The sequence below is a fragment of the Vulpes vulpes genome, chromosome 4, assembly GCF_048418805.1.
Source record: "Vulpes vulpes isolate BD-2025 chromosome 4, VulVul3, whole genome shotgun sequence".
NCBI classification, from domain to species: Eukaryota; Metazoa; Chordata; class Mammalia; order Carnivora; family Canidae; genus Vulpes; species Vulpes vulpes.
The window spans coordinates 129,716,134-129,733,869 of record NC_132783.1 but is presented as its reverse complement, the minus strand read 5'-3'; the positions used below and the strand labels follow the sequence as shown (position 1 = coordinate 129,733,869).

Here is a 17,736-nt window from a genome sequence, read left to right as displayed (position 1 = left end):
GTTTTAATTTTAGCTTCAAATTCCCTCAGAGTTTGAAGCCTCCAAGGATGACCTTTGCCTCTACCTCATGGAGTTTTGTAGATGTTCTGTATTCTTTCTATATTATTTTATAATTTAGAGTCTTCTGTTGGCTCATTGTTGATTTTTTTTTTCAGTTCGAACACTTTTAGCCCAATTCTGTTAAAAAAAAGTTGTGTACCTGGATGTTAGTTTTTAAATAGCTCCATAGTTCTATGTGGCCATATGATAAGTTTACTTATCCTTATTCATATGGTTGAATATAGGCTGTTTCTTTTTGCTTCTTTCTTACATGGATAAACTAAGTGTTGACAGAAGGAGAAAAGAGCATAGTATGGGCAGTTTATGAGCAGAGCATTACAAGAAGTATGGGACATGACTGAGGATCTGCCTGTAGGCCCATTTGTGAGGAGAGAAAAGAAACAGTAGAGTAAGTGGATTGGAGCCATTACAGATGGCTTTAAATATCACATAAAGGATTTAGTCTTTATTCTGTAGGCCATATTAATTTAGCAACACTGCATTTGGTCTGTCATTCATCACGCAACTGCTCTATGTTGAGCAACTACTCTGAACTAGCATTATGCTAGGTGCTGGGTCTAAACTGTGAACATCATTGACAGAGTTCCTTTCCTAAAAGAATTTGCAACCTGGTGTAGAGGGCAGTGGAAGTGAGAAGGAGACGAAGAGACTTGGCACAGCTTTCACTCAGTTCAGCCGTTCCTTGTCTGTATACCTTGGGAACTGCATTTAGATTCTCTTTCCTCTGAAGAAGGCTTCTCTATTATATCCAAACTACCCTCACTTACATAATTGTAAAAAAAATCAAAGCGTATGTATATGTAACTTCTATTTATGGTATATATAGTATATTTCTATATATGGTATATGTATTACCTATTTATGGTGTGTGTGTGTGCATGGTATATTATGGTATATATATAAAGTGGATCTGTATGAAATACGTATTTTGGTCCATCAATTCTAACCTATTTGAGTCTTGAGATGACTCTTAATTAAGACTATACACACACACACACACTCTCTCTCTCTCTCTCTCTTTACTTGGAAATAATGGTTTATACCCCCACAAGTGTGTATCTGAATCTTCTGGGAAAGTTTTTCAAATGATGAATGTTTCACTTAGAAATTCTCACATTTACTCTTGCGGCTTTAGAATGGCATACCCAAATCTCCAATGTGCAGTGGGGAGCCAAGAGTGGGGAATAAGAGGGAAGCATAGTTTGAAGATTCCTCTCAGAGGATTTCAAAATTGGCCAGCCCCAAATCAGTTGATAATTACTGGAAGTATAGGACTAACTCCATTTCAGTCAAAGCCATTTTGGTGATAATTCTTACCTTCCCCTTCCATCCTGTAATAGCTGTTGGGTAACATGTCGCCAACACAGCCTATATACTGTATTCCACCCTTTTTCTTCTTGGATGTACAAAATATGGCAGATGGAAGTCTACTCAACAGAGTCCCCGGGTGTTGTAAGAAACTCCTGCTAGCTCCAGAACCTGCCACATTAGCTAAACTGTTTAATGCAGATTAATGTTTTCTTATTGTTTGAGAATTATGAGGAATGTAATCTTTTTTTAAAGACTAAGAGCAAAAAGGTGAGTCTTACAAAGTTCTTCCAGTGTAAGCAGGTCCCCAGTCCAGCCAATCTGTGGATGACTACACTTGCCAAAAGTTGGGTTTCAGAAGAAGGGTCGCTTGGGAGAGGATGGAGATTTTATTGAAATCTCCATTCACCTCACTTGCACCTGATACTGATTCTTTATTGGACCCAAGAGGTTGAGGCAGGCTTCAGCTGTGGACCCTAGGGAGCAAGAACAGCAAAGACATTACTTATATGAGTTTTGGCTTTCATTCTGGTCAGGAATATTAGTTAGTAGCTCTATAGAAATATAAAAAAGTGACTTTTAGAAGAATATTCATTATACTTTAAAGAGCTTGGAAAAGCTGTACTGCCTAGCAAAGTGAAGAATGATAGCCGCAGGTAGAGTTACACTGGAGGGAAGGGAATCACATGGCTCATTCTCATTAATGTTAATGGATAGCTTCATCTACACACCACTGGGAGAAAGAACCTGTTGTGAACTGAACTATTTTCAGTTCTGATGGTTGTTAAATTAATATCTTCTTAAGAAGTCAGGTTATGCTCAACTATACCATAGGGGAGCTGCCAGCTGCTGTAAAATCACTCCTTAGAGTAGATTCTCCAGGGCTCCTTCTAGCCTACAGATGCTACATCAGTTTGGAAATTTATTTCTAGAAGTCCAGTTCATTATCATAAATCTTTCTACTGTTCTCACATCTACTGCTTTCAAACTCCCCAGTTAAAAAAGTAAAACACACTTATGTGCATTTTTCTTTCCCCTCCTTCCTTCCTATAGTTTATACAGTAAGTTTAGCAAACACTGAACATAGAAATTGTTCTTTCCATACAATTCACTTTTTTTTTTTCTTTTTCATTCCTCTATAAGGTGATGATACATTGAAATTATGGGACATCCGACAGTTTAATAAGCCCCTTTTTTCAGCCTCGGGTCTTCCTACCATGTTCCCAATGTAAGTAGCATGTTTTAAAGAATTGATAAACATAAGAGAATAGAAAAGAAATTTCTTCACCTTAATTTATATCATATGTATTTTAAAAAGGAACAGGAAGAGTATTTGAAATCTGTTTTTGAAAGATACATTTTATTTTTCCCTTTTATTTGCACATTCTTCGGGCAATATAATTTTTTTGAAGTTGAAATGATGCATGTTCATGAGTTTCTATGTTTGTGTACATACATATATATAGGTGTTGGGGTAGTAAAAATATTTTAAGAGATTGAATTGTTCTTTTAATATGTATAAATGACAGGGTAGATATGTATATTTGTGGTCTTAAAATTTGAACCCCATTCCATCAAAATGATTTTTCATAGTTTTATAATAACTATGACTTTGGAAAGTCCTGTGCTCCAAAGTCCTGAGACTTTGGAAAGTCTCAGTTAATAACTGAGAATTATTGTATATCATTTTCGCAATTTTTTTCTTATCATAATTCCAATCTGTAATTCAGTATCCTTCACTTGTTCAGAGTATCTTGCTCTAGGTAGCTGAACACTGTTATCTCCATTCTATTAAGTTGACAACTGAAGCATTTAAGATTTTTCTGAGGCAGCTGAGGTGAGATTTGAACTTTAAGTCCTACAGTTGGTGCCTAAGCAAAACTTTCTGTTTTTGTAGAAATAAAATTTCACATCTGTGTTAAATAATGACCAACAGGGAGAGCGTGAAGGTGATGGAAGCATCAAATGGAGGAAACTGTGTAATAGCAGAGCACTAACTCTAACATGGTCCATTGCCGATGGCATTTATCTGTTAAAGCGAACAGATGGACAAACGAACATGAATTTATAGCTGATGAGAATTTTTTGAGATATTATGCCTGCTGCAAGCTATGCAACTGCCTAACTTGTTTGGATCATGTCTTAGATTATTCACAATCAGGTGGCCAGATCTCTAATAACAAGGGCTTTTGAATCATAGCCATCTCTTAGGTTCCAGCGGCTCAACCTGCTCCTCATTTCATGGTGCTTGACTTGACAAAACTCAAATTATTTGAGGATGGTGGTTAGTGGTGGTAAAAAATAATTCCAAAACTGGACAAAATAATCACTAGTTAGACATTAGTCATACAATATCTATTTGTCTATAATACTGTCAAAGTCTCTCTTGAGTTTTTCCCACACTTCCTTTACATTAAAAAAATATAGTGTGTAGAAGTTAAAAGCATAGATTCTGGAATCAGACTGCCTGAATTCGAATCCCAGCTGCACCACTTACTTTTGTGACCTTGGGCAAGGTTTCTTTAATCTCTCTGCCTCAGTTTCCTCGTCAGTAAAATGGGGACAATAATATCTATCCCATAGGATTATTGTGAAGATTAAGTAATCTAATATAAGTGCTTGACTCCCTGTGTGCCTCCTATCAGAGTTACCTCTTATTACAATGGTCTTGTTTATATGTTATTTAACTCACTCCTGTAGGGTCATAAGCTTATGCTTAAACACTATTTTTGTCTGTAGGACTGATTGCTGTTTCAGTCCAGATGATAAACTCATAGTCACCGGGACATCTGTTCAGAGGGGATGTGGCAGCGGCAAACTTGTTTTCTTTGAGCGCAGGACTTTCCAAAGGGTGTATGAAATAGACATCACGGATGCGGTATGTAAATTCTTCTCTCCTCAGCCTTGAGAATGAAGTGAAGTTTGCCTCTTAGTTATCTTTTGTTTTGGTTTTAGTTTTTAAATAGAACATAAGTCCTGCCTCTTACAGTGCAGCGGTAGCTGCTTTTTTCCCCAACATAGGAATTATTAGTATGTTGTGGACTGGCTGATCTCCCTTTTCCCTTCCTCTGACCCAGCTGGTGCCCAGTATTTCCTATGGGCCCATGCTTCCGTTTCACCTGGGCTGGGGATGTCTGCCCCTCTGTGAACCAGTTTAAGGAGAGTAGAAGCTAATCATTAGGTAGGATACAAAAAGGAGTGTCCCACAATGTGCATGGTTTTTTTGCAAAGATTTAAGGATTGTGGACACCAGTGAAAGTTATGCCCTCAGAAAGTGATGAATTGTATCATTGTTTCCTAAACCTTGAAAGCTTTGACAGAATTCTGCTTGCCAGAGTTGTTATTAAGGTAAGACTCAGCTTCCACTGAGCTTAATTTCTATTTAGTTATTTGGAAGTTTAAAACATTTTAAATTTCACTTCTGTATCTAAAAAAACCTTTAGTTTTCTTTACATATTTATAGAAGCACTAAAACACCAGCCTGCATGCATGCATTGATTCACCAATTCATTCATTCCTGTCCTAACTAGGGAGCTGTATGTAATACAGTAATAGTGAAGTTTCCCAGAGGAAAAATCTGAATTCCTCTACAGTCTTTTAAAGTATGTATTATTATTTAGAAGGTAAGGTAAAGCATCGTTATTTTCTGAGTATGAAATAGACTGATTAATGTCTGTGTAAATTTTCTTTGGCTCACTGTCAAATCCTGTAGTAATATCCTATATCTTAAACAGCACCCTTATGTAGACTTCTCCAGTTATTTCAGTTCTTTGTAAACAGTTGGGACATATTATGTACTTAAATGATTCAGACAATTGAACAACTGTTTTTGAATCACCAGTAAAAAGCTCCTGTCTCTAATGTTCTAGTATTACTGTGGAGTCTTAATTTGTAGGCCCTAAATTTGAAACCATGGTATAGTTAGAGACAACGAAGTAACAATGGGACTAATCTAGATGAGTACTTAAGTTTTATAGATTCTAATCTCATGACATAATTTGAAATGTGCCAGCACTAATAATAATTTTTGGGGGGTATATCCAAGAGCCAACTAAAACACTAGAATCAAAGAAAAACACTCTTGACTCTATCAACTTTAATCTCAAAAAATGAAATTATTATAATTGGTTGTTTCAGAAGTAAGCTGTGTTCTGTTATGCCTCTCAATGACCATATATTTCAGTATTACTCATGGTGTTATGGTTTTAAGCTATAATTAAAATTGAAACCTAAATAAATTAAGGGATGTATGATTACACTTCTAAGACATGCTATATTTTTATAGTGTATAGAACATGCTCTTTGCTGTGTTGCTCTGAGTTGCTTTTCTAGCTAGATCTTTTTCTCCATAGTACTTACTGCCATTGCTTCTGTTATATGTCTGTCTGGTTTTTGTCTGTCTTCTTCCACCAGGCTGTAAGCCCATTAGAACAGAAACTTTGTTGTGTTCTCTGGGATATCCTCAGTGCTTAGAACAGTGCCTGACATATTTATTGAATGAGTGAATGGTATGTTTGGGTAGTGCATGTAATGCATATTCTAAAGCACAGGTGTGTCTTTGGAGAGTGAGGCAGAAGAGATATTCCATCTAGAGATGGAAAGGTAAACTGATCTTGTTTACCATAGTAAGAAAGTGACTTCATATTCTGTTTTTTGTTTGTTTTCTAAAGCAAAGGAATGGCACAGTGCAACTTAGGCTTTAGAACAAATAATTTTTATTAAAGCATGAAAGTTAAATTTATAATATTTGGTATTGTGTATGAAGGCTGAGGTTTATTACTTGAGAGACTGAGCCAATGTTCCCCAAGATTGAAAAGAAAACAGATTTTGGAAGAAATATAGTGCATTGTTGTTGATATGTTGAGCTTGAAATACCTGCGAGACCTCTGGGTGCAGATACTCAGTAGGCAGATGGGTAAGTGAGTTTGGTGCTTAAGAGAAAGAAGACACAGTTTTGGGAGAAATATTTACAGTTTATAGTTGAATTCTTGGTTGCTGATTAGTTTGATTAAGGAAAGGATGCAAAGGATGGAGAACATGAGCCCTAGGAAACCTGAACGCTTAAGAGATGAGCAAATTAAGCAAAACAAACAAAGGAGAATGGTCATTAAGTAAATGGAATATATCTTGTATTGAAGTGTTTTAGAAAAGTCAGAAAACAGATTTTGAGATCCATCTATTAATATAGATGAAGAGAAAATTTCAGATAGGGACAGAAGTACCATGGCACTTTAAAGCAGCCTTTTAGATAATTGATTTAGGATCTGTTTGATTGCATTTTTGTTGTTGTTGATATTAGACATTGCATTGTTTTTGTTTTCATAGTAGAATGGCATGTTAAAAGAACTTTAAAATGCCCCTCTGATCTATTTTCTAAACTTTTAAGTCTTGGAATATAAGAAAATAAATGTATTCTTTGGAATGGATAAAGAAGGTGGACATTTTGCCTAAGTACCAAAAAGTATCTCTCATTTTATTGTATTTTTGTCATTACAAACCAGAATAATCATTTCTTTAGAAATACTACACTCTGCTGTAGTAAGGTACTTCCTGTATTGAGTTTTAATTTACATAGAAGGCAACATCTCATTCTTAATATCAGCATTTAGTGGTATACTTGCTTGACTAGGCACAGAGAACAGTGGCTTTAGATCTATCCTAGATGAGTCCATTTACTTCAATAGAGTCTAAGTGATTGTATTCTCACAACCTCTTCTAGAATAAAATAAACCCATGGGTAGTTATATTTTACAGTGCCAGGCTCAACATGTATATGAAGCCAAACATTGTTTTCAGTCAGGGATGTTAACAACTCTACAGTTTCCTAGTAATTAAAAACTATGCTACAAGCTTCACAATAAATACCTTTTAAAAATATAATAATTGCATTTTACCTTTTCATTTTTAAAACAAAGTTAAAGGAAATTATTTTTAATTCTATTTTCTGTATTGTTGTATGCTATGAAAAGTTTTTTCTCTATTCAGCATGGAGACTCTCTTCACTAGGAGATGATAAATGTTTCTTTAACATTTACTATTTTTATTGTATGATGTTCGTATACATTTTATAGTTCTGCTGATACTATTTTTAGATGTTCCTTTTTAGTCCAATTGCATTTCCTCAAGGAAAAAATTGCGTATTTCTTATTTATCATCTAATTTTTTTATGATTTGAGTAGAGGACTTAGCTTCTTCCCTAAGGTAAATTCCAGAATATAACTTGAATCTTGAGTTTATAAATTCACTTTAGTTTTTGTGTAACATGAGACCTAAGCTTTTATGTATAGTAAAAAGGCAACCATTACTCTATTTTATGTGATGAAATTATGGGAGAGAAAGAATGGACAAAATATAATTTGGAGATGATGTATCAATATTTTAAAAAATAATTATGTTTAGAAGAAACAGACATTTTCAGACCTTTTCAAAGTTCCAGTTATTTCAGGAGAGGCCCTGAAATAACATTATAGACTATTATTAGCTTAGTAATTTTTCATCAAACTATAATTTGTTATAAAATGACTAACAGAATTTCCTTTTTAACTAATATAAATCAAAGGACATGGTTTATATAATTATACTAGTGTATTACAATTTATACTCTTTAACCCAAGCATAATGGAATTAAGTTTTTTGACCTGGTATTATTTAAGATGGTGGTCTCTTCACCTCTGTAGCTTTTGGCAATAATTTAAAAGAAATAGCAGGTGTTTCCCTTGGGTAAAGAGAAATAAAAGTAGGAGGGAAAAAGCCAGAAATCTCACACTTGATCCTGAATAATCTTTTGATTTGTTTCTTAGTTTATGTACTTTGATGAGGGACCCCTGCTTCTGTAAACAGTGGCTGAACAAAGTGAGGAATAGAAAGAAAAAATCAAATCTTAACTTACAAAACATAGCTATAGCATCTAGCACGATTGATCTGGTTGGTATATGGCTGCTGAAGGGAAGGCAAGGGAAATTTGCTTTGATATTTTCAACTAGACTGCTTTATTTTATTCTTTCATTCATTTTTCAACTAGACTTCTTTGGACATTTTGAAGTTGATTGAGAATCCTAGTACCAACATAAGAAATATAATAGTAAAGGTCTCTTATAGAAGAAAAAAATTCATTTGTGACTATCTAAAGAATATTTGCTTATCTTTAGGAACATTTTTCAACCACCAAAGAGAATAGATAGCAAAGAACAAAGATTATCTTAGATTTTTGCTTCTTTTCTACCATTACTTTTTCTGTAGAATATCCCCTTCCTGTAAGAATTGAAATCTAAATTATGCATATCTATTGATGTTCTTTAAAAAAGAAAATTCAGAATGTCAAGTAATTGGGGTCATCAGTTTGAAGTCTTATTATTAATTTCTTTCATGGAGCCAACTCCTCAGTTACAGAAATCATATATCCTGGATCTGCCTTCCTGGAACTTTATCAGTTGTTTTCATCTTCATCAAATGGAGAAAAGTGAAATAAAAACAATGACTTTTCTATTTATTGTTAATATTAACTCTGGCCTTTCCCTAAAAGATAGAGAGAACTTAAAATTTTTCTACCAGATTTAAAATATATAATCATTGTTAAAATTATGTTAAGTTATAGTTTACATATTTACCAAAAGAAGGAGAAATTTCTCATTTAAGACCTATTTGTCTTATTATAGAGATAGCCTATTAGATATACTGAAGAGAAAGTGAGGTCCATATTGCATAAAAATAAAATGATTTCTTTTGAAAAAACCATTTTCCACAAACATACCAACCATGTTTTCTTCTTTAATTAGGTGAAGGTATGAAAGGAACTTAAATTTACATTATTTTTCCTCACTTTGCAAGATCTGATTCTTCAACATATATATTTCAGTAGGGACTATATCAGTTTAGCTTTTGGTATTTTAGTTATGTTTTCTGATTATAAAAAAGTACATGTTGAATCTAAAAAACTGACAACATAAAAAAGATCATTAAGAAATTAAACATCGTATCTAATCATATCATCCATAGATTATTCTCAGATATGATATTTGAATTAATACATTCTGCTATCATAAATAAATAAAAATTAAAAAAAAAAAAAAAGGATCCCTGGGTGGCGCAGCGGTTTGGCGCCTGCCTTTGGCCCAGGGCGCGATCCTGGAGACCCGGGATCGAATCCCACGTCAGGCTCCCGGTGCATGGAGCCTGCTTCTCCCTCTGCCTGTGTCTCTGCCTCTCTCTCTCTCTCTCTCTCTCTGTGTGACTATCATAAATAAATAAAAATTAAAAAAAATACATTCTGATGTCCAAGAAAATTGCTGTATTTATTAACCCGAAGAATGACATATAACCATATAAACATAAATGAAAGTATCACCACTTTCATTTTACATAAGTTTTTATGTTTTTATTAGAAGAGTATATTGATATTCTAAATCCAGAGATTGAAGGAAAAGAAGAAATGGGTGTTAAGGGGCCATAAAATAATGAATTTTTCTTCACAAAACTAGCTGTTTGTCTTAATTTATGAGAGTAAGGGACATGCTGACCATTCAGACTACAGTCTTCCCCATTGTTTGTACATATGTAGGAGAGCAGAAAGGCCATTCAAATTAATGGATATTCCAGAAGTCCTCAGAATTGATTTTGGAGTGTCTTTTTTCTTACATATGCGTCTAGATGGAACTATTCAGAAATTCATTTCAAACAAATTAATGAAGCTGTGCTTGTGAAAGCTTGTCTCTGAGGAGTTGAAGAACTCACTTGTTCTTCTGTTTTATCCTTGGAGTAGACTAATCTGTCTCACTGATACAAGGTTCTAGCTCAGGTGGACTTGTACCTCTTTAAAAGTTTTCTGGAAAGAAAAGAGTCCAGCAGTGTCTTTGCCCAGTTGGGATCATTCAAGGAATAGGGCACAGAGGGAACTTGAGCTATTGGCAGTGCAAATGCCAACTGAAAATAAACTCGAAAGAAAGACTATATTGGCATTTATCTGCCTTCTAAAATACAGTGAGGGATCCCTGGGTGGTGCAGCGGTTTAGCGCCTGCCTTTGGCCCAGGGCGTGATCCTGGAGACCCGGGATCGAATTCCACGTCGGGCTCCCGGTGCATGGAGCCTGCTTCTCCCTCTGCCTGTGTCTCTGCCTCTCTCTCTCTCTCTCTCTGTGCGACTATCATAAATAAATTTAAAAAAATAAAAATAAAAATAAAAAAATAATAAAATACAGTGAAACCTTCTTAATGTGAAGCACAGGGGATGTAAAAAAATGGACTTTCAGTTTAACTAGCTTTCCATTATCTGATTTTTATTAACAGGCAATTAGGCAGCTGGTTGACTAGGGAATAGCAATTACTTTGAATTATGTATTATTTTGGATAAACAGCATCAGCTTAATGAACTTTTACTATAATATACTTTCTTGGAAGTATCAAACAATGCAGATTCAAGATGGATATTAATTAACATATTTGGACTCAGAAGACAGATCCAGAATATATGCTTTCTGTAACTGTGGAGTTGGCTCCATGAAAGAAATTAATAACAAGACTTCAAACTGATGACCCCAATTACTTGACATTCTGAGTACAGGGTATATGACATAACAGGTATATTTTCCCATAGCCAAGTGGATAAGACAACATATTCCACATAGGTATTTAGAGCATTTGCTCATTGGGACCAGAACGGCACACTGGTTGTTTCCTGGTCTTCTGAGGCGTATGAAGATGATGGAATTTTAGGGTGAATCTGCCTACAGTACGGCAGTTACATGGCTCTTACTCTGCCGCTACCTGTTTATTGTCAGCATGGCTGTTAGGACAATATTTTGTTGTCAAGAGGCACCGTGATCACCCAGTACTCTTTTCTGTAGGACTATTTTCTTTAATCACTGAAAAAAAGATACGTCATTCAGCTATGACAAAAAACAGTGTTGCATTTTTGCGGCTTTCATGGTTTGGATTGCTAACTCATTTTTTAGGATTTCGTGAAGTAAATAGCGTAATTACTATACTTCAGTTTAAACAGTACCAGGACCTCAGTTAGAGTCCTCTACTAAGCTGTTAGCTTCACAGTGTGTGAGGGGGCTGGTATCAGTAAGGTTTGATTACATTACTTCTCATTGCATGTAAAGCTATCACGTGTAGATGTTCCAGGACAGTAATTCTCAGGATTTGAAGAATACAGTTGAGGGCTCATCTGTAGGCACATGCAAATAGAAAGAAACCACTGATTTTGTGGTAATATCTGCTTGATCAAGTCTTTAAATGTTTGAAATAAGGAAAATGATAACTAGTTTAGTGCTGTTTCTTTATTATTTTTGAAAATTATATGGTAAAATTTATCTTTTTAAAAAGTATATAGTTCTGTGCTTTAAAAACATGTATGGATTTATGTAGCCACCATCAGTACAATCAGGATACAAAACAGTTCCATCATCCCCTAAAAACTCCTTTGTAGCCATTCTCTCCTCTCCTCCCTTGCTCCCAGGCCCTAGCATTCACTGGTCTGTTCTCCATGGTAGTACTGCCTTTTCAAGAATGTCTTTTAAATAAACTCACACAGTATATAACTTTTTAAAGATCAACTCCTTTCAGCAGAATGCTGTTGAGACTCATCCATGTCATATTATGTACGAAGAGTTTGTTACATTTTATGGCTGAGTAGTATTCCACTGTGTAGATATAGCCCAGTTCATCTTATTACAGGACATTTGATTATTTAAAGTTTTTAGAGATTATGGATGAGCTGCCATAAATATTGATACGTAAGTTTTTGTGTGAGCAAAAGTTCTCATTTCTGTAGAATAAATACCTTAGAGTAGGCTTGGTGAGTCATACAGTGGGTATGTGTTTATTTTTATAAGAAAATGCCAACTGTTCTTCAGAGTAACAGTACCATTTTGCATTTCCACCAATAGCATATTTGTTTTCCACTTATTCCATATCCTCATGATCACTTCTGTTACGGACATTTTTTATTGTATACATTCTAATAGGTATGATGGTCTCTCATCATGATTATACTTGCATTTTTCTAATGGCTAATGATGTTGAATATCTTTGTGCATTGTTATCCTGTTTGGTGAAGCATCTGTTCACATTTTTTGCTCATTTTTAAATCAGGTTGTTTGTTTTCCTACTGTTAAGTTTTGACGGTCCCTTATATATTCTAGATCCCAAGTTCTTTTTAGGATATTTACAAATATTTCCTCCTAGTCTGTTGCTTATTTTTTATCTTAATGCATCTTTTACAAAACAAAAGTTTGTCTTTTTTTTTAAAGATTCATTTATTTGAGACAGAGAGAAAGAGCATAAGCAGGGAGGAGGGTCAGAGGAAGAGGGTGAAGCAGGTTCCCCACTGAGCAGAGAGCCTGATGCAGGGCTCGATTCCAGGACTCCTGGATCATGACCTGAGCTGAAGGCAGACGCTTAACTGATTTAAGCCACCCAGGCACCCCAAAACAAAAGATTTTAGTTTTGGCAAGTCCAATTTATCAGTTTTTTCTTTTATAGAGTGTGCTTTTGGTGTCACATCTAAGAATTCCTTGACTGACCCTAGGTCACTCAGATTTTCTAAAAGTTTTGTATTTTTGTATTTAGGTCTTGTGGTCCATTTTGGGCTAAATTTTATGTAATAGAGGGAGACTTAGGTTGAAGTAGGGTCTAGGTTCAGGACTAGGGTCAGGCTCAAGCACAAAATTTAGGGAGGTACCAAAAAACTCTGCAGTCAAGAGAAATGACATTTTAATGCAGCATTATAAAAAAATGAAAATTAATGCAAAAAATCCATAATGAATAAAAAAACAATATTTTAAATAAAAATGGGATGAATAACAGGATTGTGCCAAGCTGTACTAAAGCTTAAGGCAAAAAGGAAACTGAGTTGGACTCACCTGTGCCTTTTTCAAAATTTTGATATTTTGTACATCACAGATTTTGGGGGGTGGATAGGAGGAAGTGCCCAAGTAAGGGAGATGGTAAACTCACTTCTGCTTCAGTGATGATTTGAATTCTGGACTAATTCCCTAATCTCCTTACTACTATTTACTTTTCAGAGTCCTCAAATAGGTGTTCTATGCCTTCTGTCTTATATAACTATATTTGGAAGGGGAGACTGAATGGAATGTTTCCTCTGTCTCACCCCCTCCTCTTCTTCCCCCTCGCCCTCCACCCTCCCCCTCCCTCTCTCTTTCCCTACCCCTCTCTCCCTTTCTCTCTCATTCTTTAAAAAAAAAAAAATTATGATGGTAATGGAAAATACATAATGAAATAGTACAGATTGCAGCAGATGTGCCTAGGAGGAAGCTTCTAACATCCTTGCACATTTGTAGGGAAATTCATATTGTAGGAAATAAAATAATATCATTAATCCTGGTGTGAGTCACTTCTACTCTGGTGGTGTGTTCCCTTGATGTAACCGTGCCACAGGCAAAGCTACTGGCTTTTGCTTAATTAGCTGCCATCTGGCATCAAGCATACTTTGTTTAGTTTCTCAGTATTATCTTTCAGAGTCCATCTCCTTGTCTACCTGAGAACTACGCTTTAACCCTTCTATGTGAAATTTAGACTTAATTTTAACAGAAGATTTTACAACCCTCCCAAAGAGTTCATTCCTGTTGTTGAAATCCCTTACAATCAGATCTTTTTTTTTTTTTTTCACGTGCTTTAGCCTCACATTCTTAAGCTTAGAGCCCACATCCTTTACTCGAGTCCTTATGGAGTTGGAGAACAGCTGGTCAACATCCTCTGTTTCCTCTATTATAAAGTTTCTGTTCAGTCTTCTCTTGTCTAAGAGAACCAAACTTAGTTGTTGTTTTTTTTTTTTTAACATTTCCTTGTGGATCATATTTTCTCAACATTTCTGTTCTCTTTGATACTCTCTTTTCAGCTATTCTCTTCAAATGCTTGCTGTAGGAATTCATTAAAAGCCTATAATGAGATATTGTTCCTGTAATTATCTATCTGATAATCTATTTGAAATGATCTCGTCTTAAGAGTTGCATCAACTTGAAGGGCCAGTCACATGCTGCTCTAGGATTCATAAATCATTGAAAGCAAAAAATGAGAACCAAAAGGAGGACTTGTACAGTTTAATAGTTTACTTATTTTCTAGTGGCATTTAACCCTGTATCATGCTGTATTAAAAGGCATCTGCTACTTATTGGTGTTAGCAGTTTCAAAGAAATGTTCTTCGTTTACCATTTTGCTTCCATTTTGGACCCGCAGAGTCACTATTACTCTTCGGATTAAATATAAACCTTTTTTTCCTTCTCTACACTCTTGGGTTTGGTGTTTTTTAAATTTATATTTAAATTTATTTATATTTCATTGTATAGATATGATTGCCATGAATGGCAAAGCTGGATGAAGAATTAGCCACTAGATAATACAACCCAGAAGGAAAAAACATACTTGACTCCTTTATAAAATATCAGAAAAAGAGAACTTGACTTTGTAGTTGCTTGAAGGTGTTCACAATGGCACACTATTCTTTATACAAGTGAAAACATACAATGCAGTAATGACTAGTGCTCTGTTGTCTAACCCCAGCGCCGTGTTACGTCTGTCTAACTGATAGTAGACCAGTGAAGGACTTTATGTCTTGTAGGATATTCTGTGACAGTTTTTCCTCTTCCAAGCTGAATTTGATAAACGATCTTTGGTAACAAGTTTTCCAGCTGTTCTATAGGAACTCTGGCCAGACTTTCACAATTATATATAGTGTGGAGAAGAAAGAGGTCTATAATTAACACATATCCCAGGGTATTGGTTTTTGTTTTTTTTTTTTTCCTCTCTCTTTTGGAGTGATAGATAATGCTTCGTCATGTATGAGGTGGAGGGTTGTGAGACCCCCCCCCAAAGGGCCAAGTAAAAGAGTATGATTTGTAAAACATCTTTACCTATACTGTATTAAGATAAATGGTGCTTTATAGTTAATTTTTGGAGATTCACCTTTTCCAGTCTGGTTTGATGTGGTTTTATATAGTTGATGATTTCTAAGATCTAATTATGTCTATTTCTTATCTTATCATTAGAGACTTAATAGCTTTATCCACTTATGCTTTATTTAGAAAAACAGAAGATTTATGGTTATTATCTTTATGTCCATTTCTATCATTTTAAAAAATTTAAGTCCAGTGTAGTTAACATACAATGTTATATTAGTTTCAGGTGTACAATATAGTGACTCAACAATTCTTTACGTGATTCAGTATTCATCATCATAAATTTACTCTTAATCTCCTTTATTTATTTCACCCCTCCTCCAACCCACTTCCCCACAGGTAACCATCAGTTCTCTATAGTTAAGAATCTGTTTTTTGGTTGTTTCTTTTTTTCTTTGCTTTGTTTTGTTCCTTAAATTTCACACATGAGCGAGTTCGTGATATGTGCCTTGTCTGACTGACTTACTTAGCATGTTTTCACCTAGCACCTCTAGATACATCTATATTGTTGCAAATGGCATGATTTTATTATTTTTTATGTCTGAGTAATATTCCAGTGTGTGTGTGTGTGTGTGTGTATGTGTGTGTGTGTGTGTGTGTGTGTGTAATTACTGGATGATATGGCATTTCTATTTTTAATTTTTTGAGGAACCTCCATATTATTTTCCACAGTGGCTGTAACAATTTGCATTCCCACCAACAGCGTACAAGGGTATGTTTTTCTCCACATCCTATCAACACTTTTTTCTTGTTTGATTTTAGTTCTGAAAGGTATGATGAGATGATATCTCATTGTGGTTTTAATTTTCATTTCCCTGATGATGAGTGATGTTGAACATCTTTTCATGTGTCTATTGGCTATCTCTACGTCTTCTTTTGAAAAATGTCTATTCTAGTCTTCTTGCCCATTCTTTAATCAGATTGTTTGGTTTTTGGGTGTTGAGTTATATAAGTACTTTATATATTTTGGATACTAACTCTTTATCCAGTACGTCATTGCCAAATATCTTCCTTCATTCATTCAGTAGGTTTTTTAGTTTTGTTAATAGTTTCCTTTGCTGTGCAGAAACTTTTTATTTTGATACAGTTCTTATAGTTTCTTTTTGCTTTTGTTTCCCTTGCCTCAGGACACCTATCTAGAAAAATGTTGCTTTGGCCAATGTCAGAGAAATTACTGCTTGTGTTTTCTTCTAGGATTTTTATGGTTTCAGGTCTTAAATTTAGGTCTTTAATCCATTTGGAGTTTTTTTTGTGTGTATGGTGTGAGAATTCCAGTTTTGTTTTTTGTTTTTTTTTTTGGCATGTGGCTAGTTTTCCCAACACCATTTGTTGAAGAAACTGTCTTTTTCCCATTGCATATTCTTGGCTCCTTTGTTGAAGATTATTTGACCATGTAATTGTGGGTTTACTCCTGCTCTCTCTATCTTGTTCTATTAATCTATGTCTACTTTTAGGCCAGTATCATACTGTTTTGATTAGTGCAGGTTGGTGGTATATCTTGATATCTGGGATTATGATGCCCACATTTGTGTTCTTTTTCAGGATTGCTTTGACTATTTGGGGTCTTTTGTGGTTCCATACAAGTTTTTTTTTTCCATGCAAATTTTAAGATTACTTGTTCTAGTTCTGTGAAGAATACTGTTGGTATTTTGATAGGGATTGCATTAAATCTATAGATTGCATTGGGTAATGTGGACTTTTAACAATGTTTGTTCTTCCAATCCATGAGTATGAAATATCTTTCCATTTGTTTATGTCATCAATTTCTTTCATCAATATTTTATAGTTTTCAAAGTAAAGATCTTTCACTTTTTTGGTTAAGTTTATTTCTAGGTATCTTAATATTTTTGGTACACTTAGAAATGGGGTTGTTTTCTTAATTTCTCTTTCTGCCGCTTTATTATTAGTGTATAGAAATGCAGTGGGTTTCTGTGTATTGATTTTCTTTCCTGTGACCTTACTGAATTTATTTATTAGTTCTACTAGTTTTTTGGTTGAGTCTTTAAGATTTTCTTCTATATACAGTATAATGTGATCTGCAAATAGTGAAAGTTTTACTCCTTCCTTACCAGTGTGGATGCCTTTTATTTCTTTTTCTTGTTTGATTGCTGTAGCCAGGACTTCCAGTACTATGTTGAATAAAAGTGGTGAGAGTGGACATCTTTGTCTTGTTCTTAATCTCGAGGGAAAAGCTCTTAACCTTTTCACCATTGAATATGATGTTAGCTGTGGGTTTTTTCATATACGGCCTTGGCCATCTTTAATTTGATGAATGAAGAATGGTAAAGAGGACTAGGTCTGTCTGTGTAGATTAGATTGAGAGACATGGCCTTAGGTAGTGTCTCTCAAGCTTTTTCTCAACCTGGTGCCCATAATGATAATGTGTGATATAAACAGATAAAAGTATTCTTTGCCATAACTGATTTGCCTAAGGCTCCAGTGCCCTAAACCCATT

At 34.9% G+C, this 17,736-nt stretch overlaps 1 protein-coding gene across 2 annotated transcripts in view; it reads left to right on the top strand.

Annotated features, from left to right (window-relative positions):
* The window catches only part of WDR70 (WD repeat domain 70), a 303,275-nt gene that overhangs the window by 250,448 nt on the left and 35,091 nt on the right, over positions 1-17,736 (top strand). For both annotated transcript variants that reach the window (XM_072757062.1, XM_026016676.2), the window contains exons 12-13: positions 2,512-2,596; positions 4,108-4,246. In XM_072757062.1, coding sequence (XP_072613163.1) covers positions 2,512-2,596; positions 4,108-4,246 — 224 coding nt within the window. The remainder of the gene's footprint in view (positions 1-2,511; positions 2,597-4,107; positions 4,247-17,736) is intronic.